This window comes from Athene noctua, chromosome 27 (genome assembly GCF_965140245.1).
Source record: "Athene noctua chromosome 27, bAthNoc1.hap1.1, whole genome shotgun sequence".
Lineage (NCBI taxonomy): Eukaryota > Metazoa > Chordata > Aves > Strigiformes > Strigidae > Athene > Athene noctua.
In genome coordinates, this window is record NC_134063.1 from 7,725,694 (window position 1) to 7,746,882 (window position 21,189).

Sequence of the window (21,189 nt, forward strand, 5' to 3'; positions counted from 1 at the left end):
GCCGTGGGTGAGGGGGTCTCTAATAAATATCACAGGCAGCGCTGGTGGGGTGCGGCGCGGGGCGGGCGTCGGGCAGACGGGGCGAGCGGTGCCGCGGTTCGCTGCTGCCTGCGGCGGCTTCGCCGGCGCCGTGTTGGTTCTCCCCGGTTCTGCAGAAAGAGGGTCCGTGTCCGGTGGGTGAGGGAGCCCGGCGGGCCGGGGCGGCGTGCCTGGCTAGCGGGGGCCGGGGCGGAGGGGGCTCGGCGGGGGCAGCTCGGCGTGGGGCCAGCGCGGCTCACATCACCGTGCAGCACTTGCAGCGCTGCTTCTTCACGTCCGTCTCCTGCTCGGCCTCCTTGGCCTCCGTGGCGTTGGCACCTGGCTTCTGCCCGCCTGGGCCCTCCTCGCCCAGCGGCTGGGCGGCCGCGGGCTCCAGCGCGGTGCCGTTGGGCGGCGCGTGGTCCTTGCGCGCCGGCTCCGGTTTGCTCTCGGCGTCCTCGATCACCACCAGCTCGGCCTTGATGGTGCCCTCCAGACCCAGCACCTTCTTGGTCTCGTTCTCATCCTCCACGTTCTGGTAGCCCATGAAGATCATGGTGACGGGCTGCTCCCGGCTCGGCTCCATCCCCTCGCCCGGCGGCAGCACCGTGGTGCTTTCCCGTGGCTTGGTCTGCAGCCCCGTGATCTCCCGCCGCGGCGTCGGCTTCTGGCTGGCTGGGCCGCTGCCGGCCTCCTCGCCCGCCTTGGCCGGGGCCTCGCGCCCGGCGGCTTCGCTCAGGGTGGCCTCGTCCGCCTTGTGCAGGAGCTCGTCGACCTCGGAGGAGCTGAGGGGGTGGGCGCCATTCTGCAGGGCCCCGTCCTCGGCGCTCACCGCGTGCACCACTGCGGGGACAAGAGGAGGGAGGGTAAGGGGTGGTCGGGACGGGGGGTCGGGCTGGGGGCACGAATCGACCTGGAAAAGCTCCTGCTGGCGCGACCCCCTCGGACCCAGCTCCCGCACGGCTGGGCAGCGGCACTCCCCCTCCCCAAGGGCTCTAGCACCGACGCCGGGACCCCCCGGCAGCGCCCTGACCCCCGCCTCGGCCGGACCCCCCCAGCATCGCCTGACCCTGCCCGACAGCAGACGGGAGGCAGAAACAAAAGCACAACACGAGGAGCCGTTCCCGGCCCTTGGCACCTCCGGAGCCTCAGACCCGTCGAGCCCCGCGGGAGCCGCGGACATCTGCCAGGTTGCCGACAGCCTGCCAAGCTGGCCGCGGCGGGACGGCGTCTGCTGGCGCCCGGGGCCGACACGACGCTCTGCGGCAGGTCCCCACCGCCACCGTAAGACCCCAGCGAGCGCTCGGAGGCGCCGCCCCGCCGCGTCCCCCCCACATCCTGACGCATCCCGGGCCCCGTGAGGGGGGGCCGCGGCTCTTCCGCCTCCGGCACGCTCTGGCGCGGCCGCTGCGGCGCTGGAGGCAGCAGACGTGCGTCACGGCAGAGCCGCCTCCGCCTCATCGCGTTTTCCACTTGACCGGGGCCACCAGGCGACGATCGGCGCAGCGGCCTCGGCAGCCGGTCGATGAGCGAGGGGCAAAACCAGCCCGGGCAGGGCCAGCCCGGCTGGGACCAACGCGCGGCTGCCCCGGGGCGGCTCCTCGGCCGTCCCTGGAGCCGGGGGTCCCGGAGCAGCGGGGGGACGAGCCAGGTGGCTCCTGAGGGCCCGTGTGGCGCGGCCAGGGCCAGGCTGAGGGTGTTGGATGGGGCGGCTGCTGCTGCAGTGCGGTTTCCATGGAGATGCCATCGGTCCTCTTGGCCTCCACAGTCCCCAGTAACGTTGCCCCGGCTCCATGGCTGGTTCTTGCCATCGACTCATCCATCCCTCGGCTGTCACCAGAACCTTGGCAGCAGGTCCCCAGAGGTTCCCAGAAGCAGGGACCGTCCCTATCGCTGCTCCTCCTCTGCGCCCGGTGGCCTTGCTCCCCTCCGCCAGCCTGGGCACGTCAGGCCGACGCGGTGCCGGTGCCGCGTTCCCCACCTGCGGGATGGGCTCCCGAGTCTCGGACAGGGCAGATCCTCTTCTCCGCTCTCCAGCGGTGCAGGGTTGTCTTGTGCGAACCAGGCCTAGCCCGTCAGGACCATCTAAACCACCTCGCCGGGACGGGTCCCACGTCGGGCAGGATTGGGGCCGGTGAGAATGGCCGGAGCGGCCCCAGCCCTTCCCCGTCCCGGTGCCCACCGGGACGCTCGGGCGGCCGCTCCCTCGTCCCCTGCCCTTTGCTCCTGCCGCCGCCGAGCAGGGCGGGCCGGGCCGTACCTTTCAGCTCATCCTCGTACACTTTGACCCCCTGCAGACAGTGGTTCTGGGGGAGCAGGGTGGTGCTGGACAGGACCTTGGTCTCCCCAGTCACTCTGTCCTTCTCCACCGTGATCTCCACCGAGTACATGGCTGGGACACAAAGAGGACAGCGCGCGTTACGGGGGCCCCAGCCCTCCCCAGCCCCTGCTCGGCGGGCAGCAGCGGGCAGGCACATGGCAGCAGCGGCGCGGTGCTCAGCGGTGCTCAGCGGTGCTCAGCGGTGTTAGCAAGGCAGCAGGTGGCAGCGAGGAGTGAACGGCAGAGGCGGGTGCGCCCAGTCTCCTACCGGGACCGCGGGGCTGTCGCCATCCTGGCGCTGCCGGTGTCACCTTACCTCCATGCTCCTGCGTCCCCCCACGCCGGGGCCCAGCCAGGCCCCAGCGGCGCCGTGCCAGGCAGTGCCGTGTCCGTCTGTCCGGCCACTGAGCGGTGCCGGCGACGGGGGCCGGTGCTGGCCGCCCAGCTCGTGCTTGCGGGCGTCATCGTCCCCCTCTGAGCGCTGGTGCCGGGGCAGCCCCTCTGCCCCGCGGGACGGGCGCTCCTCGGCATCTCCTTCGGCTCCCGGCCCGGCCCCGGGGTCACCTCGGCCCGGTGGCTCTTTGCTCCCAGGAGCCCAGGACCAGTCCAGCGCCGGTGCCGCAGCACCCGCCCAGCACGAACCCCCTGGTGCGGGCGGCTGGGCCCCGCGCGACCCGGCCAGCCGAGAGCACCGGCGCAGGGTCAGCCCCGGGCAGCCGCCGCTCCGCTCCCCGGCGCAGAGCAGGAGGCGAAGGTGGAACCGGAGCAGAGACATGGAAACGGCGGGGGGGTGGCACGTGTCCCCCAGCCACGAACCAGCCGCGGGGCGGAAGCGAAAACAAACCCTCGGATCGAAACGAACGGATGTTCCCTGCCTTGGGCTTGGAAAAGCATCGAGCGGCGGTGGCGGGGCTGCGGGGCGGGCAGCGAGCCGGGGCGGCGCGGCCGGGGCGGGGAAGGAGCGTTTCCTCCCGCGGAGCCGGCACCTACCTGCCTTCATCATGTCGGTGCCTTCCACCGCCTTCATGGGGCTGCCGGAGACCTTCGGGGCTGCAGACGGAGAGAAGCGGCCGCCTCAGCCCCAGCGGCCGCCTGGTCGCTCGCGCGCCCGCGGGACAGGCCCGGGGAGGGCAGCGTGTGTGTCCTCCCCACGAGGCACCGCTGCCCGGGAGGGGACCAGGACGAGGGACGTGGGGACGGGGCTGCCCCAGCTGCCCCCCCGAGCCCGCCCCAGAACTGGGGCAGCACGAGGGGGTGGCAGGCGCTGCCCCCCGAGAGCGGGAACCGCAGCCGAGACTGGGGTCACCTACCCTTGACTGTGCCCAGGGGACTCTGCAAAACAGAAGGGAGAGGTTAGGAGCTGCCGGGGGACACCTCACACCCACCCCCCAGCACCCAGCGCCCCCAGGGCGAGGGACCCCCAGCACGGGATCGGCGGGAAGGAGCCCCAAGGTTGACGGGGCATGGGGGTGGCCGATCTGCCCCCCCGCAGCCACGCCAGCGCCCCGGGGAACCCCCACCCAGCCGGCAGCAGCTGCCCACACTTGGCCCCTCAATCTGCTCCGCTCTGGGGGGCTCTGGGCAAGCACCCACCCCCCAGGCACCCCCCGTCCCCCCGCAGCGGAGCGCGGCCGTTCCCACCTTCTGCGTGTTGGGGACGGGCTCTGCCTGCCCCCCCTGGGCCGGCGCCGCCGCCTCCGCCAGGTTCTCCTTGGTGGAAGCCGCCGAGGTGCCGTTTTCCAGCGTCTCCAGCTCCTTCTCCAGCCTGGGGGGAGAGTCGGGGCTGAGGGGCCGGGGGCAGCCGCAGGCCTGAGGACGGGCGCAGGGGAGAGGGGAGGCACAAACCAGCCCCTGGGCACCGGCTCAGACAGACGGACGGACCGACCGACCTCTGGCGCAGCCGCAGCTCCTCTCGGGGGAGAAGCGTGTGTTTGCGGGGACAAACCCAGGGCCGGACCCGCGGGCGCAGCCCCCGGCCCGTCCTTGGCGCGGGCGCCCGTCGGCCGCGCGGGACGACGCTGTGGCTCGGCAGGAACCGGGGCGGCCGCTCGGCCGACGGGCTCAGCCCGGGGGGTGGGAAAAGCCCCCCGCGGGCACCGGGCGGGGGGAGGGACCCCCCAGGCTCTTTCGCTGTCCCTGAGCCGTGACAGCCGAGCCCCCCGCGCCCTCGGCAGGGCCCTCGCTCAGTGGCACGGAGCGACGCTCCCCCGTCACCGTCCCCTCCCCGTGTGCCGCCCGAAGCCCGTTTGAGTTCCCACAGCCAAGAGCTGCGGTGGCAGCGGGGCCCCGCCGGGACGTGGCAGAGCTCTGGGGAGTCCCCACGGATTCCTGCCCGTGTAAATGGCAGCACCCCCCGGCAGCGTCCCCCCCCTTAACTCGCGTCTCCCCGCGAGGCGCTGGCGGAGGAATGCACCGCGCCATTAGACGGACACAAAGGCCCCTTCGTGCCTGACCCCTCTCTGCTCCGACGCTCGGTGCCTGACGGCACAGCCTGACTGATTGCATTCTTGCAGGCCGGCCGGGCTGCCGGGACACCTCCGTGCTGGGGGTCCGGCCCCCCCGGCACGAGGGGGCTGGGCAGGGCCTGAGGCTGCTCCCCCCAACCTCCCACCCTGCCCCTGCCCCCGGGGCTGAGCCACCGCAATGGGGACAGACACCCAGGGGGAACCAGCCCCCCATTTCCCTGTCCCCGTGATGATGGGTGCTGGGCACCCAGCAGCCCCCCCCCAGGACCACGGCCCGCAGCCCCACGGACGCCCTGCACAGCCTGTGGGTCCCGCTGGGGACGGCCACGGGGCTGGGACGTGGCACCGGGCTGCACCTCAGCCTCCTGCCCGCTCGGGGGGTCTCCACGGAGACGCTGGCGGCCCCCAGGCGCACCCCGACTCCCCGTTACCTCTGGATGGTTTCCTCCAGCTCCTTGGTCTTCACCTCATCCTCCTGCATCTGCTTCTTCATGGCCTCATCCTCCTCGGAGGCTGAGGCCGGGGCCCCCTCCAGCAGCCATCTCTCCCGCAGAGCCTTGGACTGGGGAGCAGAGGGGGGGTCACGGCCCTGCCACCCCCCGCAGCTGGGCCCCCCGGCACGTCCCTGGCGCAGAGGCAGCCGGGTGTCGCGGGGGACCCTCACCTTGAGATGCTGGAGCTGCCGCCTGTCATCCTCGAGCTGCCGCCTTTTGTTCTCGATCTCTGTCTGACGTTTCCGCTTCTCCTGGAGGGACGAGAGCGGCAGAGCCGGGGTCGGTGTGGGGAGGGGGTCCACGTTGGGCACCGCCGGGGCGGGGGCGCCTCCCTCCCGGCCCCCCGGAGTGGGGAGCAGCGGGGAGCGGGGGGCTCCCGGGGGGTCTGACATGGGGACACGAGCCGAGCCGGGGCTGCGAGACCCGGGGACAGCCCAATGGCAGCTCGTCACGGCCCTGCCCTCACGGGGGGAAACTGAGGCACGGGGGGGCCAGGGAAATCAGGGCAGAGCCCGGATTCCCCATCTCAAAGCGTCACCTTCCCCGCACCGGGCCCCCGTAAGCGAGCTGCCAGTGTGGGGGGAGCCGGCCCCCCGGCCCCCCCCGCTGGGCCGGTGCGGATCATTTCAGTCCCAGCCCGGGAAGCGTCACCCGCTTCTTTCTGCTCCGGCCCAGAACAATTCGCCCTTTGTGCAGCGGAGACTGGCCGGTAGCGCCGGGCCACTGGCAGCCCGCGGCGGGCAGGGGGAAGCGACGGGGCCACGACGGGCTCAGAACCAGCCCAGTGCCCTGCTCCGGGCCGGGGAGGGGCTGCCCAGCGCAGCCCCCGACTGATCTCTAATTAATATAATTACCAGTGCCCGCAGCGGGCAGGGCTGGATCGTGCACCAGCCTCAGCCCTTCCCTGGGAAGGGCGGGAGGGGGAATTGTCCCTTGTTTCCCCTCACTCGGGGCTTGTCGAGGTGTTGCTTCGTTAATTAACCCCCCCGGCCGCCCGTTGCTCGCTCCATCCCTCTTTCAGCCCCGCAGAGCTGAGCCCGGACGGCTCCTGCGCCCCGGCAGTGGCGCGGCCCCGGGAAGAGCCACCACGGGCAGGACGCCCTGGCAGGGGCTCCCACGAGTCCTCCTTTGGTTGCCAGAGCCCCCCAGCCCGGGGCTGGGCACCACGCGGGGTCCCTGGCTCCTGCCCCTGCCCGCACCCTCGGAGCACGTTCCAGGCCAGAGGCAGGGGCTGGGAGAGCAGCCGGCAGCCCCCCCAGTCCCCACAACCCCCCCAGTCCCCACTGGCATCTGCCCCACGTGCTGCAGGTGACGGCGTGGGGACGCGGGGACGCCGGCTCAGGGCCCGGCGCGCAGGGGACTCACCGCGATGGCCTGCAGCCTCTCCTGCTGAAGGGTGCTGGGCTCCACAACCCTGCGAGCGAGCAGAGAGGAGGAGTGAGGAGCGGGGGGGTCGAGGCGACGCTGTGCCACCAGCCGACCGGGCACAGCTGCTTCCCCCCCTTCCCCTCGCCCCCCCCCAGCCAAGCGCCCCTCACCCACCCAGCTCCGCCCCAGTCCCCTGGGACAGGCACCCGGGGGGGACCCGGCACGGCCGGACCCGCTTCCCCCGCGGCGCAGATGGTGACGGCGAGGGGCTGGGTGGGACGGTTCTGGCTGCCCCTGCGGTTCGACCTGGCTCACACTTCCCATTCCAAGCCCGTTCCTTGGCTGCAGACACCTTTCCCAGGCAGTGACCTTTCCGGGCTGCGCACACGGGGACCGCACACGTGCACGGACGCACGGACACACGCAGCCACACGTGCACGGACACACGGACACACGCAGCCACACGTGCACGGACGCACGGACACACGCAGCCACACGTGCACGGACACACGGACACACGCAGCCACACGTGCACGGACACACAACACACAGACACACGTCACAACAGGCTCCGCTCGGGCTGGGGCTGGTGCTCCCGGGCCCGGCACCCGTCTCCGCCACACGAACGGCCGCAGCCGTGCCCGGGGATCCGCCGGTGCCGCGCTGGCCCTGGTGCAGCTCCCCCGGGTGCAGCCAGGAGCCGGGGTGCTGCGAGGAGGGGGTGCCCCGACCCCCACCGCCACGTGCCCACGCACCCGCCTTCCCAGGTCCCGGCGGCGGCCCCAGACCAGCGCGACCGGTGCCGCAGCCCCACGGGCCCCCGAGAGCCCCCGCGCCGCGGAGCGTCAGGTGCGGGTTTGGCAGCCGGGAGCCGCGGAGCGGGGCCGAGGGCGGCTGCCCAGGGCCCAGCTGTGACCGGGGACGCTCGGGTGCCGCAGGGAGCCGGCTGGCTGCTCGCCAGGCGACGCTAACGAAGTGCTTAGCTGTGACAGTAATTGGGGTGGGAGGCACAGAGGTATCGTCAGGCGATGGATCTTTGCCACTTGCCTCCCAGAGCGAGGGACAGCGGAGCCTGCGAGGGGGCTGTTGCGCCGGCGGCTGCTCCGGAGGAGAGGACACGGGTCTGAGCTCCGGTCCCCGCAGCCGAGCTCTTCCTTCGGCTGCTCCCTCGCCCCGGGGCCGCCTGCGCTCCTGCCTGGGCGAGCAGGACAGAGGAAACCGGGGCGGGGGGTCCACAGCCCCCAGCCCAGAGCGGGGTCCGGCTCCGGCCCCTGCCCGTGGCTGCTCCTGCGTCTGGGGGACGCCGGGGCCGAGGCGGCTGAAGGGGAGAGCTCTGGCACTTAATTTATGCCGGTGGTTTAGTGCACATCCATTCCCATCCATTTCCATGTCTCCCAGGAGCTCCTGCCCTGCCTGATGCACAGAGCCGGGATGGCTGATGGGGGGGGCTGGCGTGACACCCCTGCGCCTGCCTCGCCCCAGGGCGGGTGCTGCTCGCCCGGCCGGGCCCGAGGGCTTTGAAAGCGCAATTAAACCAAGAGCAGACAGCCCAGTCCCTCCCAGCGGGCAGGGGGGAGGCAGAGGAGCGGCCGCAGGGCCAGCGGCAGCCCCAGCCCAGGCGAGGGGGGGACAGGGAGGGGCGGGCAGCGCCGTGTCCCCCGCACAGCGGGAAAAGCCATCAGCGAGCAGCGAGGTCCCAGCCCGGGCTCACCGCGGCTGCGTGCTCGGGGGCCACAGGTTGAAGCCCCCCCCGGCTCCTCACGGCACCGACCGCACCAGGAGCCGAGCCGAGGCCCGGGGAGGGCAACCCCGCGCCCAGCAGCCCCAGCCCGGCTCGGGGGGGCCCATTTTGGGAGACAACACAGACCCCGAGGTGCTGCCCGGCACCTGCAGGCTGCGGGAACCCCGGCGGGGGCAGCGACCCCGCTCCCCACGTTTCTCCCCACCGCCCCCCGCGGCCGCCGGCTGGGCCCCGCACGTGGCCCGGGCCGGGGGTCTCCCCCGCGCTCCCAAAGGGCCTTTTCCGAAGGCGGTTTTACACGTGGGGTGGGCACAGGCTGCTGCGCCCCACAGCCGGTACCTGCCTGGGCCGGGCTCTGGATGCACGTTGGCACGTGTGCCCTCGCACACACGCGTGCCCTCGCACACACGCGTGCCCTCGCACACACGCGTGCCCCCACACCACCGGCGGGGGCAGCGCACTCCTGGGCTTTGCAGCAAATCCACCGGGCTCTGCCAGGGCGAAGGGGCCCCCCGGCCTCCGCCCGCCCCCCCTCGCCCCGCACCCCGGCATCGCGACAAATCCAGGCCAGAAAAACAACCCGGGGAAGCTGTCACTCCTGCGGCGGTTATTTTTGTGCCGCTCGTGGCGACGCGGGGGGGTTTTGCCGGCGCAGGCGCGGGCAAACCGGGCGGGAATGAAATAATCACAAACCCAAGGAGAGTCGGAGCCTCTGCGCGGCCCTTTGCCGTCCCCGCTCGCCCTGCCCGGCTGCGCGGGGCCTGAGAGCAGCAGCACCCGGCACAGGGACCACGGGGGGGGCGAGGGGCCGGCCCCGCTCCCTCCCGCCCGCCCCAAGACCAGCTGCGCCCTGCGACCCCCCCGCTGGGAGCTGGGGCTGGGGGCAGCGGCTTCCCCGAGGGAAACTTCTCCTGCCGGGGCCGTGAGCGGGGTCTGCGCTCCCCCAGCCCCGCGGGGGTCCCTCCGCGCCCCCCGGCACAGCGGAAGGTCCTTTTCCAGCCGCACAACTCGTGTGGGGGCCGCGGGGCCCCGACGGGGGGAGCTCGGAGCGGGCCCTGCCCCAGGCTCCGGCCCAAAGGCAGAAACCGCCCCCGTTCCCCCCCCCCCCCCGCTGCCAGGAGCCCCCCGGGACTCGGGGCAGCCGGGACAGCTCCGCAGGGACGGTGACGGGGCAAAGCTGAGGGGGAAGCGGCCGCCCCCCGCCCTGCCCCGGGCTCCCGAGCGGCCGCGGGCCCAGGCTGGCACCCCCCCCGTCCAGCTCTCGGCACCCCAGACTCGGGGGGGGCTTTGTGCCAGGGCCTCTTTCTCTCCTGGATCTTGCCCCGCTCGACGGATCCAAACTTTTACAGCATTCCTGAAACGTTCCCGTCTGCTTTTCCTCCCTCCTCCATCCCCTTTATTTTCCATTATTTGCTGCAGCCTCCACATTCCCGGGTCCAACGCCAGGAATCTTCCTGGCCCAGGGAGAGACCCAAAACGGGCTGGATGCCCCTCGCTGCACCCTCCCGGCCCCCCCTGCACCCCGGCCCCCCGCGGGGCCCAACCCGAGGTACCGCCCTGGGGGGGCTCGTCCGTCCCCGCCGGACCCCGCGAGCGGGGGGCAGAGCGGGGACAGCCCTGGTGCCCCCAGGCCCCTGCCCACGGGGACAACGTGGCGGGGCAGACGGATGGGCGAGGGGTCCCGCGTCCCCCCCCCGCTCCCCGGGGATCAGGACCCTGCTGCTGGGGCGGGACAGCAGCACTCCGGGGCCCGATCCGGGGTGGGGGAGGCCCCTGCCTCGGACCCTCCCCACGCCGCGGCACAAACCGGAGCGGCCCCCCCCGCCCCATCCTCCTCTTCCCCCCCCGCGGGGCGGCGGCGGTGCCGGTAGCCCCGGGCCGGGGCCGATGGGGCCCCGCAGCCTCCGGCCCCGGTGACCGATGGCTCCGCCGAGCCGGGAGGCGGTTCCCTGGCAACGGCGCCATGGCAACGGCGCCATGGCAACGGGGCGAGCGGCAGGAGGGGGGGATGCGCAGCTCAGGGGGGTGGATGCGCAGAGACGGGCCCCCCCCCTCGGCCCGGGCAGCCCCCCGGGATGGGAGCGCTGCCCCCGGCCCGGCACCCCCCGGGGGGGCCCTGCCAGGCCCCGGCGGAGCCACCCCGAGGGTCCGGCCGTGCCTCCGGATCCACCCGGGGTGCCGGGGAGGGGCGGAAAGGGGCCACCGAGCCCCTCGGCAACCCCGAGCCCCGCGAAGGCACCCCCAGCGAGCCCTCCCTCCCCCCTCATTTCACCCGGTCAACAGGCTCCGGCTTTTCCGCCCGGCGTCGGCCGCGCGCGCGTCCCCGGGCAGCTCCTGGGGCCGGGTCCGCAGGCAGCGCGCGGCGGGGAGAGCCATGGGCCTGGCGCTGGGGACGAGCTCGGTGCGACGAGGGACGAGGGACGCAGGCGGCACCGGGGGAGGACACCCCGGGAACTCCCACCTGCAACGGCAGCAGTGCCCGGACCCCCGGATCCGCACACACGTGTGGGCACGCACGCGCCCCGGGCACGTACCGCGCTCCCCCTTGGCTCTCCAGCTCTTTCCAGCCCTGCTGATGCTGCCGTTTCCTACCATCACAAGGGAAGCCCGTGACCTTTTGTCTCCTCCCCGCCTGACATGAAACAATAATGTTTATTTGCCTTCCTCTGTTTTTTCCCATTAGCTCATCCAAATGTGCGAAGAGCCGTTTCAAGCGGCTCCTCCGCTCCCCTTCCACCCGCCCAGCTCCAGCCTGGGGGCGCAGGGAGAGAGCCCTGGGGGGAGGCAGCACCGCCCGGACCCCCACACCCCCACTCCGGGGAGACGGGGGCTGCGGGGCCCAGGGCCCGTGTGAGCGGCAGTCGAGGGACTGGTGCTGATTTCCACCGCCGGTCCCGTCCCCAGAGCTGGGCCCCTTGGCCGGGCCCGGAGCGACGCTGCCGTGGCCACGAGGACTCTCAAAGCCTCTGCCACGGAGCCACGGGGCCGCCATCGAACGCCCGCGCTGGCGGCGGGTGCGGAGGGGAGGGGGTGCAGCAGCCTCGGGGCCGCAAAGGCAAATCAATCAGCAGCTGGGGCGAGGACGGCCACAAAGCCGGGCTGCCGAGGAGCCGCGAGCTGGGGCGGCCGGGCGCAGGGTCCGACCCGCCTGCTCGGGGCCCGGTGACTCGGGGCCGCTCCCACCCTGCCCCACGGTGCAGCTGCCTCCAGCCCACGACCAGGAAATCGCCCCGCGTTCCGTGAGCCTGAGCCATGAGCCTGAGCCGTGAGCCTGAGCCGTGAGCCTGAGCCGTGAGCCTGAGCCGCGAGCCGTGAGCCTGAGCCATGAGCCTGAGCCATGAGCCGTGCCTCCCCTCGGCCTCCCCGTGCTCCCGCTGCCTGCCCAGCCCCTGCCCAGCCCCATCCAGCGCTGCTGCCCGGGAGGAGACGGGGACAGGGGGGAGATGGGGGAGGAGGCGATGGCAGCCCCAGGCTCCTGAAAACGCAGGATGCATTAGAGCAAGCAGAGCTGCCTGATTGATTCTCCGGGCTGAGACGTGGGCTGGGAGTGCCAGGAGAAAATGGATCCCATGAATATTTGATGAACGGAGGCTTGGGGAGGGAGTTTGATTGGAAAATTACAGATCTTTCAAACAATGGTTCAAGTGCCCTCCAAACACTTGGGTTTCCAGCTCCCTTCCAGTTAGAGGAGCAAGGCTCCACCAGGAAACTCCCCCACGATTTATGAATGAGAGGAGCCGGCCTCTCCCCGCGCCCGGGAGCACCGGCCCGTGGCACAGGCAGCCCTGGCGCGGGGCACGGCGCCGGCTCCCCGCCACCCCGGGGCGGCCCCGGCTGCGCCACTTGGTCCTTGGCCTCCTGTTCACACGAGGCAGCGCAGCTTTCCCGCACCGACGCCGTCAACGCAGGCGCACGCGAGGCTCCACGGAGCCGCAGGAACGTGGCTCCTGCCCGGGCTCCTGGCAGGGGCACCCCGCGAGCCGGCCCTCGGCGCCGAGCCAAGGGGCCGGGCTCAGCCGCGTCCAGCCGCGCTCCACCAGGAAACACCTGCCCGGGGCAGGATCCGCCCCGGCTCCTCTCTCTCCTCCGGGGCCTCTGCAGGGCCCGTCCTCGTCCCCGAGAGCGGCTTCTGTCTGGGGCCCGGGGGCTCGCTCGCCTCCAGAAGGAGCAAAGACTCGGGAAACCGGGCTCCTGCGCGCACCCCTGCCCCAGCCCCGAGCTCGGCACCTCCACCCCGCCCTGCCCCGGTGCACGTCGCCTCTCCAGCCTTCCTCCCTCCCGGCTCTTCCTCGCTGCCGCCACCTCCACCACTGGAGACGGGCCCACAGACGGGACGGGGCAAGGGGCTGCTTCTGGTCAGGAAGCGGGAACGCCAACGCCGGCAGCTTCCCAGGAAACCTGCTCCGGTTCCTGCCCGCCGGCCGAGAGGCCCCGTCCCGTGGCAGTGGCCGAACTCTGAACCCCGAGATCCGCCAGACCCGAGCGGGGCCGGGGAGCTGTTCTCTGGGCACCAGCGGCGGAGCTTTACGGCTCCCCGGGGAGAGCTGGAAAGGGCAACGCTGCCGTCCCCTCGGCCGTGCACAGGGACAGGGACCGACCGACCAGTCTGGGGAGCATCAGCTGCTCCCCGGAGGCAGGCGGAGAGCAGGGTCCCAAGCCCCTTCCCAAAGGGCTCCCAGGTTATTCCTCAGGCAGAAATCTCCCTCCTTCCCCCGGGTGCGACCGTCGGCTTCGGCTCAGGGATGGGCAGGGTCGGGAGGGCAGGACCAGGAGAGCCCCCGCTCTGAGGGGACCTCAGACCCGGAGGGGAGAGCAGCGACCTGCTGAGACAAACCACCGGAGCAGCCAGACGTGGGGACGCAAAAACCTCCAGTGAGCGTTAATGGCAGCGGGTGCAGCGGGAGAGGAGCAGCCCCGACGGGACCCGCACAGGCTGTGCAAGAGCTGGAAGCTTTCAGCCAAACCCCGCTGGGCACCAGCGGCTCGCGGCAGCCAGGACCCTCCTCCAGCCGCTGCCGGTGCCAAGGCAAAGCGGGAGCCAAAGCAAGGCCAGCAGCACCCGCTGTCTGCCGCAGAGCCGGGCCGACAGCAGGGGAGCACCTCGCTGCGTCCCCCCGACCCGGGACTCTCCAGAACCTCCGGCCCCACGATTCAGGCTTCGGATTTGAGGGAGCAGGACTGACCCGGTGAGACCCAGGACAGGGGCGCCGGAGCTGCAGATCCCCCCGTAAACCCAGACCTGCCCAGGGGAGCACCTTTGGGCATTTCAACCACCGACTTTTGAACATTTATTCCAGCCCGAAAGCTCAGGAGCCTCCTCGCGAGGAGCCGCGGCCGAGGGGCTGCACCGGCGCTGCCCACACAGGAGCCACGCGCGCCCCGGTTCGCTTTTCCGTGCCACCCGGGGCACTCACGGGCCTTTGCCCAAAGGGAAGAGCCATCGGCAGGGCCGGCGGCCGGAGCCGGCGGGGGGAAGCCCCCACGCCCCTCCATGGGCTCTCGGCCCTCGCGGGGAGCACCCAGAGCCCCGGCTGCCGGGGGGAGCGGCGCGGGGCGCAAGGCAGCGTGCGGGGTGCGGGGACAGGAGCCGCCGTCCTGCCCGGCGCCATCCCCTGCTTCAGCCCCAGCCCTCGACGCCTGCGCCCGGGGGGACCCCGCGCCCCCTCCCCGCAGCTCCTCCGCCCGCTCCCCAGGGCCCATCGCGCCCCTCGGCTCTGCCCGTTCCCTCGCTGCCTTTTGGCGAATCCCGCACGTTTTCCTCCCCAAAGAGGCACTTTTCTGCAGGGACCGATGCCCCGAGGAGCTGCCCAGAGCCGTGGCCCTGCCGTGGCAAAGCCCCCGGCCCCCAGCAACAAGGGGAGCCGCTCTGCTTCCCCTCCGAAACGTCCCCAGGCCGCTGCCTCCCGCAGGCAGAGCCCCCCCCGACCCCAGGAACCCCCCACCCCGACCCTCGCCAGCGCCCCGCAGCTCCGTGGGGCTCCGCGGTGGGAGGCGGCGAGCGGGACCTGTTGAGCACCCCCAGCCGCTCGGTAGCCCGCGGCCGGTTCGCCGGTGCCAGGCGAGGTGCCCGCGGGGCGCGGAGGGCGGCCGCCCCCCGGCCGGCTGGCTGCCCCCAGTGCCAAAGCCAGGAGATGCTGGGGGGACCCTTGTTCCGCACGGCGGGGACCAGAGTCACGGGAGGGAGGGGGGGCCGGGGGGAGGCAGGGCCAGCCTGGCCGAGCACCCCCGAGCCCCCCCCCCGGCACCACACGCTGCAGGCGGGGGCTGCTCCTGTCCCTGAGGGGCAAAACCAGTTTGCGGGCAGGATGGTCCCCAGTCCCCGCCCTCCCAGCGGCCTCCACCAGCTCCCTCCTTCCCGCATCACCCGGCACCGACCCCCGGGCAGGGCCCCGCCGCAGACACAAAGGACCAGGCCGGGGTCCGAGCGCGTCCCCCCGGCGGGACCCGGCCCCGAGGACCCCCCCGCGGCCGCGGGGCCCTGGGCAGGGCCCGGGGGTGCGCGGCAGGGAGGGGTCCGCGGCTCCCAGCCACCGCTCGCCCCCGCCACACGCAGCGGCAACAACAGGTTCAAAACACAAAAATAAACGCCCCTCCCGCCCCTCCCCACCTCCCGCACCGCTGCCGGCGGGGATTCGCCCCCCGCACCCCCGCGGCCGCTCCGGGGCCTCCGCCGCTGCACCCCGAGCTGGCGGGGACGGGGGGGGGGGCAGCACCTGCTGGGCAGCGCCGGGGGGGCGTGAGGGCCCGGTACTGGGGTGCTGAGCCCCAGCGCTGGGGGGCTGCGAGCCCCCGGGATGGGGGTCCCAAGCCCTGGCATGGGGGGGGGGTGCGAGCCCCCGGTTCTGGGGTCCCGAGCCTCGGCACCGGGGACACGCGAGCCCCCGGTTTCAGGCCCACGAGCCCCGGCACGGGGGGGGGGGAAGCGACACGAGCCGCCGGTGCGGGCTCCGTGAGCGTCGGTGCGGGGCTCCCGAGCGCCGGCAGCCGGGGGCCACCCCCCCACCCCCCCCCCGGTCCCGCGGTGCTCGGCCGGCGGCCCGGCGGGGGGGGGGATGGCCGCGGCCCGCTGCCGGGGTCCCGCGGCCCGGTGGGCTCCGGTAACTCACTCCATTTTCCAGGCGGGCGGCGGCTCCGGCGGGGTCGGGCCGGGGGGGGCGCGGCGGAGCGGGCCCGGTCGCCGCCCGTCCCGGCGCTCAGGGCCCGGCGGGCGGCGGCATCCCCGGCGGGGCTGCGGGATGCGCAGGGCTGGCGGGGCCGCGCCGGTGTCCCGCCTCCCGCACAGCTCCGTCTGCCGGGCGCGCCCCGCCACTGCCGCCGCCCCTCACCCGGCCTCGGGGCGCGGCGCTCCCCGCTCCCCGCCCGCCGCTCCCGGGGCCGCGCCGCCGCTGCGGGGGGGCGGGGGGGCCCACAGCGGGTCCCGGCTGCGCGGAGCGGGGCAGGACGGGGGTGCGGGGGGGTGCGGGCGGTTCCTCGCCCCCGGCAGCGCGGACGGGAGGGGCACCCCCCCACCCCACCCGCCCCCCCGGGGGGGTCCCCGCTCCGGGCGCTGCGCTGATCGCGCCCCCCGCCCCGAGGGGCGGCCGGGGAGGGGATGGAGACGGGGGGGGGGGGGGGGAGCCTGGGCCGCGGGTGCGACCCCCCCTCGCTGCTCCTCCGTTTCCCAACGCAACGGTCGCGTTGGGCAAACGCTGGCAACTGCCACAGGAAGCCCCGAGCCGGGCCCCGGCCACCGCGCCGTTGGGAAACGTGGCCACTGCCGGGCCAGAGCCCCCCGCTCGGCCCCGGAGCGCCCCGGGCGCTGCAGCCAGGGCCGCCCGGCAGTGGGGTCCCCCCCCAGCCCCGCGCACCCCCAGCCCCTCTCACACGCAGGGGGTGCAGCCCCTCTGCCCCAGCACCGGCCCAGAGCCGGGTGGTCCCTGGCGGGGCCGAAGCCGCATCGCTCGAGGCCGAGCCCAGCCCAGACCCTGCGTGACCCCCCCAGTCCCGGCGGTGTCCTGGGCCCTGCTGCTCCCGCCTCGACGCCCCGAGGAGGGGGGGTCCCACCCCAGGGGCGCGGGAAGCTGCTCTGCTCTCCCTCCTCCTCCCCCAGCCCGCTCCCCTCGCGGCGCGGCCGCGCCGGGGGACGCAGCATTGGGTGGCCGGTGCCCCCCACCCGCGGCGATTGCACAAGGCAGGAAGAGCCAGAGAGGAGGAAGCAGAGGGAGACACCCGCCAGCACCTGGGCAGAGGCTCAGCCCCCGGGTATTTAGGCCCCCCCAGCCCCGAGTGGCCCCAGAGGAGGTGGCAGTGGCCCCATCTGCGCCAGCATGGTCGTGGCGGGGCTGTTCATCCTCAGCCTGGCGAGCTCCATCCTGCTCCCGGCAGGTAACGGGAGAGCTGGGGTGGGGGGTCTGCGGGGCTGGTCCCCACGGCCGGGGGGGCGGGGGGGCGGGAGGCCCGGGGCTGGAGCTGCCTTTGTCCCCCCGCGCTCAGCCCTCGGCCGGAGCCGACGCTCGGCTGCTCCCCAGCACCCGCGGGCGGTGCTGGGCTGCTCGGGACACGCAGCCCGAAGCGGGACGGACACGGGCGAGAGCCGTGACCACCCGCACCCCCGACCCCCCCCAGGCATTCAGGGGAGCCGGATCATCGGGGGAAAGGCGGTGGCCCCCCACTCCCGGCCCTTCGTCGCCTCCATCCAGATGGACGGGCAGCACGTCTGCGGGGGCTTCCTGGTGTGGCCCAAGTGGGTGATGACAGCAGCCCACTGCCTCATCCCCAGGTGAGCCCCGCTCGGGGGGGGGACACACCCTCCGTGCCCCCCGGGACACGGCGCAGCCCCCTTCAAACAGGCACCCCCATCCCAGGGGGTTACGCAGCCCTGGAGCCACCTCCCGCCCGAGCCCACCTCGCCAGAGCCCCTCTCGCCCTCCCCGCTCGCCCCCGCCTGCGCCCGCTCAGGGCCCCTCTGCCGCAGGCGCAACCCCTCGGTGCGGGTGGTGCTGGGCGCCCACAGGCTGGAGGAGCCCGAGGGGTCCCAGCAGGTCTTCGGCATCTCGGAGTCCATCGCCCACCCCCGCTACAACCCCCTCGCCGTGGACAACGACATCCGCCTGCTCAGGGTGAGGCCGGCGGCCGCGGACCTGCCTGCTGGGGGGGCACGGGCCCCCGCCGGCGGGAGGTGGGGTCCCCCACGCAGCGCAGGAAGGAGTGGGGTGCCCCATGACCCACGCGGTGTGGGAGGGAGGGGGGGTGCCCCACACCCCGCAGGAGGGGGGTGCCCACGCAGGCCCCGGCCGACACTAGGTGTCAGTGCTCCTCCGGAGAAGCGGGTCCGCGCCGTGGGGTGCGATCGAGGCGGCCCACGACACCCCGACCCGGGCAGCCAGTCCCTAGAGCAGACTGGGACCAGTGCAGAGGGGCTGGCGGGGGGGGCCAGGCGCTGAGGAGGGAAGGGCAGGGCTGGGGGGGGGGGGGGGGGGGGCACAGCACCAGCAGGGAGAGACGCGTGGCGGGTGAGCGAAGCCGCCCCAGCTCCCCGTCCAGCTGAACAGGTCGGCCACGCTCAACGAGTACGTGAAGCGGATCCGCCTGCCCTCGCCGCACGTCGACCTGAAGCCCGGCACCGTCTGCTACGTGGTGGGCTGGGGGGACACCTCCAACTACGGCGACCGGCCCGCCGAGCTGATGGAGACCGGCACCACCATCGTCAAGCGCAGCCTCTGCCGCACGCTGTGGAGGGGCAAGGTCTCGCCCAACATGCTGTGCGGGGCCAGCCCCAACGCCACGCTGCGGGGCGTCTGCGCGGTGAGTGCGCGCCCCGGCCCGCCCCGGCACCCCCCCGCAGACCCGCTGGGCTCCCTCCCACCCCCTTGCTTTGCAGGGTGACTCCGGGGGACCCCTGATCTTCAAGGAAAAGGTTTACGGCATCGTCTCGTTCTCTGGGGAGAGATGTGGGGACCGCCGGTACCCCGACATCTACACCAAGATCTCCAACTACATCGACTGGGTGCACCGCACCGTGCACGGGCAGCGCCCTCGGGGGCAGCCAGAGCCCCCGCCGGGGCTGGTGGGGGGAGCGGGGCGCAGGCGGGCTGCGGGGAGGGGGCCCAGGGGTCTCGGCTGTCCGGCGGCTCCCGGGAGGGGAGAAGAGAGCCAGGACTCCCGGGTGGGCCCAGCTCCGGGGGGTCTGGGAGCTGTTTGATGCTCAGGGCTCCCCCACCCCGGGCAGGGCACCGACGGCCTTTTGCTGAGGGGAGACGCGTCCCCCCGCTCTCTACAAGAACCCCCGGCCCCTCGCTCGGCCTCTTGCAGCAGTGACCTTCATCTTCCTCAATAAAATGTCGGTCCCAGACCTCTGTCCCTTCACCTGCCCTCTACCCACACTGCTCCCCTCTCCCAGGGGGCCCGGAGCTGTGCCCAGGGCAGGCAGGAGCCCCAGGGACCCCCCCAGCCCCTGCCCACCCTAATCCTGCCCCAGGGACGTGGTGGGGAGACCCAAACTCAGAGCCCCCTGCCCTGGGAACCAGCAAAGCCTGGGCTGGGGCTGATTGGAGCCCGCCCTTAACCCCGCGCAGCCCAGGCGGCTGCTGCTCATCTCACCGGGGGCTGGTTTTGCCCAGTTTTCCCCTCCCTCGTCCTTCCCCTGCCCCCCACCCCTCCCACCCCCTCTCTGCCCGTCCCACTGCTCCCGTCCCGGGCAGACCCCCTGGGCTGGCTGGCTGGGTGGGTGGGTGAATGGATGGATGATGGATGATGGATGGATGGATGGGTGGATGGATGATGGATGGATGATGGATGGATGATGGATGGATGGATGGATGGATGGATGGATGGATGGATGGATGGGTGGATGGAGCAGCATCCTGGGGGTCAGGAGGAAGGATGGAAGCATCAGCCCCCACTCAGGCCCAGGCCCTGCCCCAGAGGAGCCGGGATCGAGGTGCTGCCACCCCACGGAGCAGCCCCAGGAGCACTGGAGCTGCGTCCCCGAGGGGTTGGGCCTCCCCATCCCACCCACCCCATCCCACACCGCACCCTCCCCACCACGCTACGGGACCCCCCAGCCGGGGCAGCTACAGGCACCTCCTGGGGGCAGATGGTTTCCCGGCGCCCGGCTGCGCTGGCAGAGCCCGCGGGGATCCCGGCGAGAGCCTCCCCTGCTCGGGAGTGCTCGGGCGCTCGCCCGGGGGGGACCCGGGTGGCCACGGGCTCAGGGGCCGGGAGCTGCCCCGGCCGGGGGGACGTGTGCTGAGCTGCTGCTGGGTCTCAGCTGAGACACGCACGTGGCGTGCGGCTTTGCCCGGCGTCACGGCCGTCTCCGGGGACGGACCCGGACGTTCCCTGCTCCTGTTGTTTGTTTTATCTGCGGATTGCTGGCACCCGCGGCCCCTGCCCGGGATCCCGCACAGGCCGCCCCCGGGCCCTGCCGGGGGGGCAAGGCCAGGGCCAGGCCACCAGCCCCAGACGGCCCCAGAAACCCCCCCGACCGCTGTGCTGGGCCACGCGGGGGCTTGGGCTGCCCCGGCCCCCCCCCGTCCCAACCCCAGCTCCCTGCTGCGGGGCTTTGCGCGGGGCCGGGGGCCACGGCCACGGGCAGCGGTGGCCTTGGGGACACCCGGGAGGACAGAGCCCTGCCAGGCCCCCGGCAGCCCCGAAGACCCCCCCGGGACGCCGGGGTAGGGCTGCCAGCCCCGGGGCTCCCGCGCGCTGCCGGGAGCCTGGAGAGCCGGCGCCTGCCCCGGCTTGTCCCAGACCACCCAAAATCCGGCGGGGCGGAGGCGCCCGACTCCCGGCCGCGCTTGGGGAGCCGAAATCTCCCGCTCATCGGCGGGAGCTGACGTCGCCGCTGCAGCCGGTGCCCGCGGGCTCGGCGCGGGGCAGCGAGCCAGGAGCTTCGGGGGCCAAACCCTCCGGCCGGGGCAGGCGGAGGATGGCGAGCTGCCTCGGGGAGGAAGGCGCTGTGGGCGGGCGGGAGACAAACCGGGGCCACACACCACCACGTGCGTGCGGCGAGCGCTGGCGCCGGGGAAAGCCCTGGGCAGAGTTTTGGCGACTCCTTTACCCCCACCCCCAAACAGGGGAGGGGGGGCACGGCTGAGCTGTGCAGGAGGAGAGGGGCTGCAGCAGGGCCCCCGCCCCGCGTTGGGGTGCCGCTGCCTGGCAGCGCCGCTCCGGAGCGCCGAGTCTCCTGGGTTCGAACCAGCTCCTGCGCGAGGCTCCGCGCCCTCCCAGAGCGCTGGGGGTGCTGGGTGCCGGCCGGGAGCGAAGGTCTCGTCCCCCTCACGGCTTCACGGTGCCTCAGTTTCCCCCGTGTGAACCCCACCTTGTGCAGGGGGGCTGGGGGAGTCTCTCAGGGCCAGCCTGGCCCCAGGAGCCCCCCGCAGCCATCAGGGCCGTGCCGGAGCCCGTCCAGGCCGTGGGGGGCTCGGTGGGGTCCGGGGGCTGCGCCGTGCTGGGCCCCGGCCTGGGGGATGCGGCCGAGGGGGAAGCGGCGGCGGCTCCCGTTGAGCTGGGAGCGCCAAGCCGCAGGCTGCCGCCCGGGGAGCCTCGCACATCAGGACCCAATTAATGGCAGGAATTGTTTTGTGAAATACCAAACCCTCATGGCACGGCCTGATATTGGGAACAGATTTATCTGCGCCGCTGGTTGCTCTTCCCCGCTCTCCCCTTTCCTCCCGCTGCCGCCTCGGCCGGGCTGGGAAAGCGGGCAGGCGCGGGCCGGGAGCGGGACCCAGCTCCGCGCCCGCTGCCGGGGCTCCCCCGCACCCCCCTGCCCCGCGGGACGCAGCGACCTGGGGGTGACGC

At 73.5% G+C, this 21,189-nt stretch overlaps 2 protein-coding genes across 4 annotated transcripts; one reads left to right on the top strand and one right to left on the bottom strand.

Moving 5' to 3' along the window:
• Positions 1-274: 274 nt before the first annotated feature.
• PALM (paralemmin) lies at positions 275-15,655 on the bottom strand. Of its 3 annotated transcripts, XM_074927818.1 has the most exons (9): positions 15,513-15,655; positions 6,663-6,711; positions 5,468-5,548; positions 5,235-5,365; positions 3,980-4,103; positions 3,649-3,670; positions 3,329-3,388; positions 2,279-2,410; positions 275-861 (listed from the first exon to the last, which is right to left on the bottom strand). In XM_074927818.1, exons 1-9 carry the CDS (start codon positions 15,515-15,517, stop codon positions 275-277), a joined length of 1,191 nt encoding a protein of 396 aa, XP_074783919.1. In that variant the 5' UTR covers positions 15,518-15,655. The 3 variants fall into 3 exon arrangements, with proteins under 3 accessions (XP_074783919.1, XP_074783920.1, XP_074783921.1); XM_074927819.1 differs by lacking the exon at positions 2,279-2,410; XM_074927820.1 differs by lacking the exon at positions 6,663-6,711 and having other exon boundaries at positions 15,513-15,647.
• Positions 15,656-16,643: 988 nt separating this feature from the next.
• Positions 16,644-20,953, top strand: PRSS57 (serine protease 57). Its single transcript, XM_074927714.1, has 6 exons — positions 16,644-16,770; positions 17,011-17,164; positions 17,360-17,504; positions 17,929-18,189; positions 18,266-18,451; positions 20,717-20,953. Exons 1-6 carry the CDS (start codon positions 16,713-16,715, stop codon positions 20,951-20,953), a joined length of 1,041 nt encoding a protein of 346 aa, XP_074783815.1. The 5' UTR covers positions 16,644-16,712.
• Positions 20,954-21,189: the final 236 nt, after the last annotated feature.

Coding starts and splice junctions, on each gene's coding strand:
- PRSS57 (XM_074927714.1), top strand. CDS start 16,713: ATGGTCGTGGCGGGGCTGTTCATCCTCAGCCTGGCGAGCTCCATCCTG. Junction 17,165..17,359: donor GCCCACTGCCTCATCCCCAG/GTGAGCCCCGCT, acceptor CCTCTGCCGCAG/GCGCAACCCCTCGGTGCGGG. Junction 18,452..20,716: donor CAGAGCCCCCGCCGGGGCTG/GTGGGGGGAGCG, acceptor CACCTTGTGCAG/GGGGGCTGGGGGAGTCTCTC.
- PALM (XM_074927818.1), bottom strand. Junction 5,366..5,467: donor GGCAGCTCCAGCATCTCAAG/GTGAGGGTCCCC, acceptor TCTGCTCCCCAG/TCCAAGGCTCTGCGGGAGAG. Junction 3,389..3,648: donor TCCCCTGGGCACAGTCAAGG/GTAGGTGACCCC, acceptor CTCCGTCTGCAG/CCCCGAAGGTCTCCGGCAGC.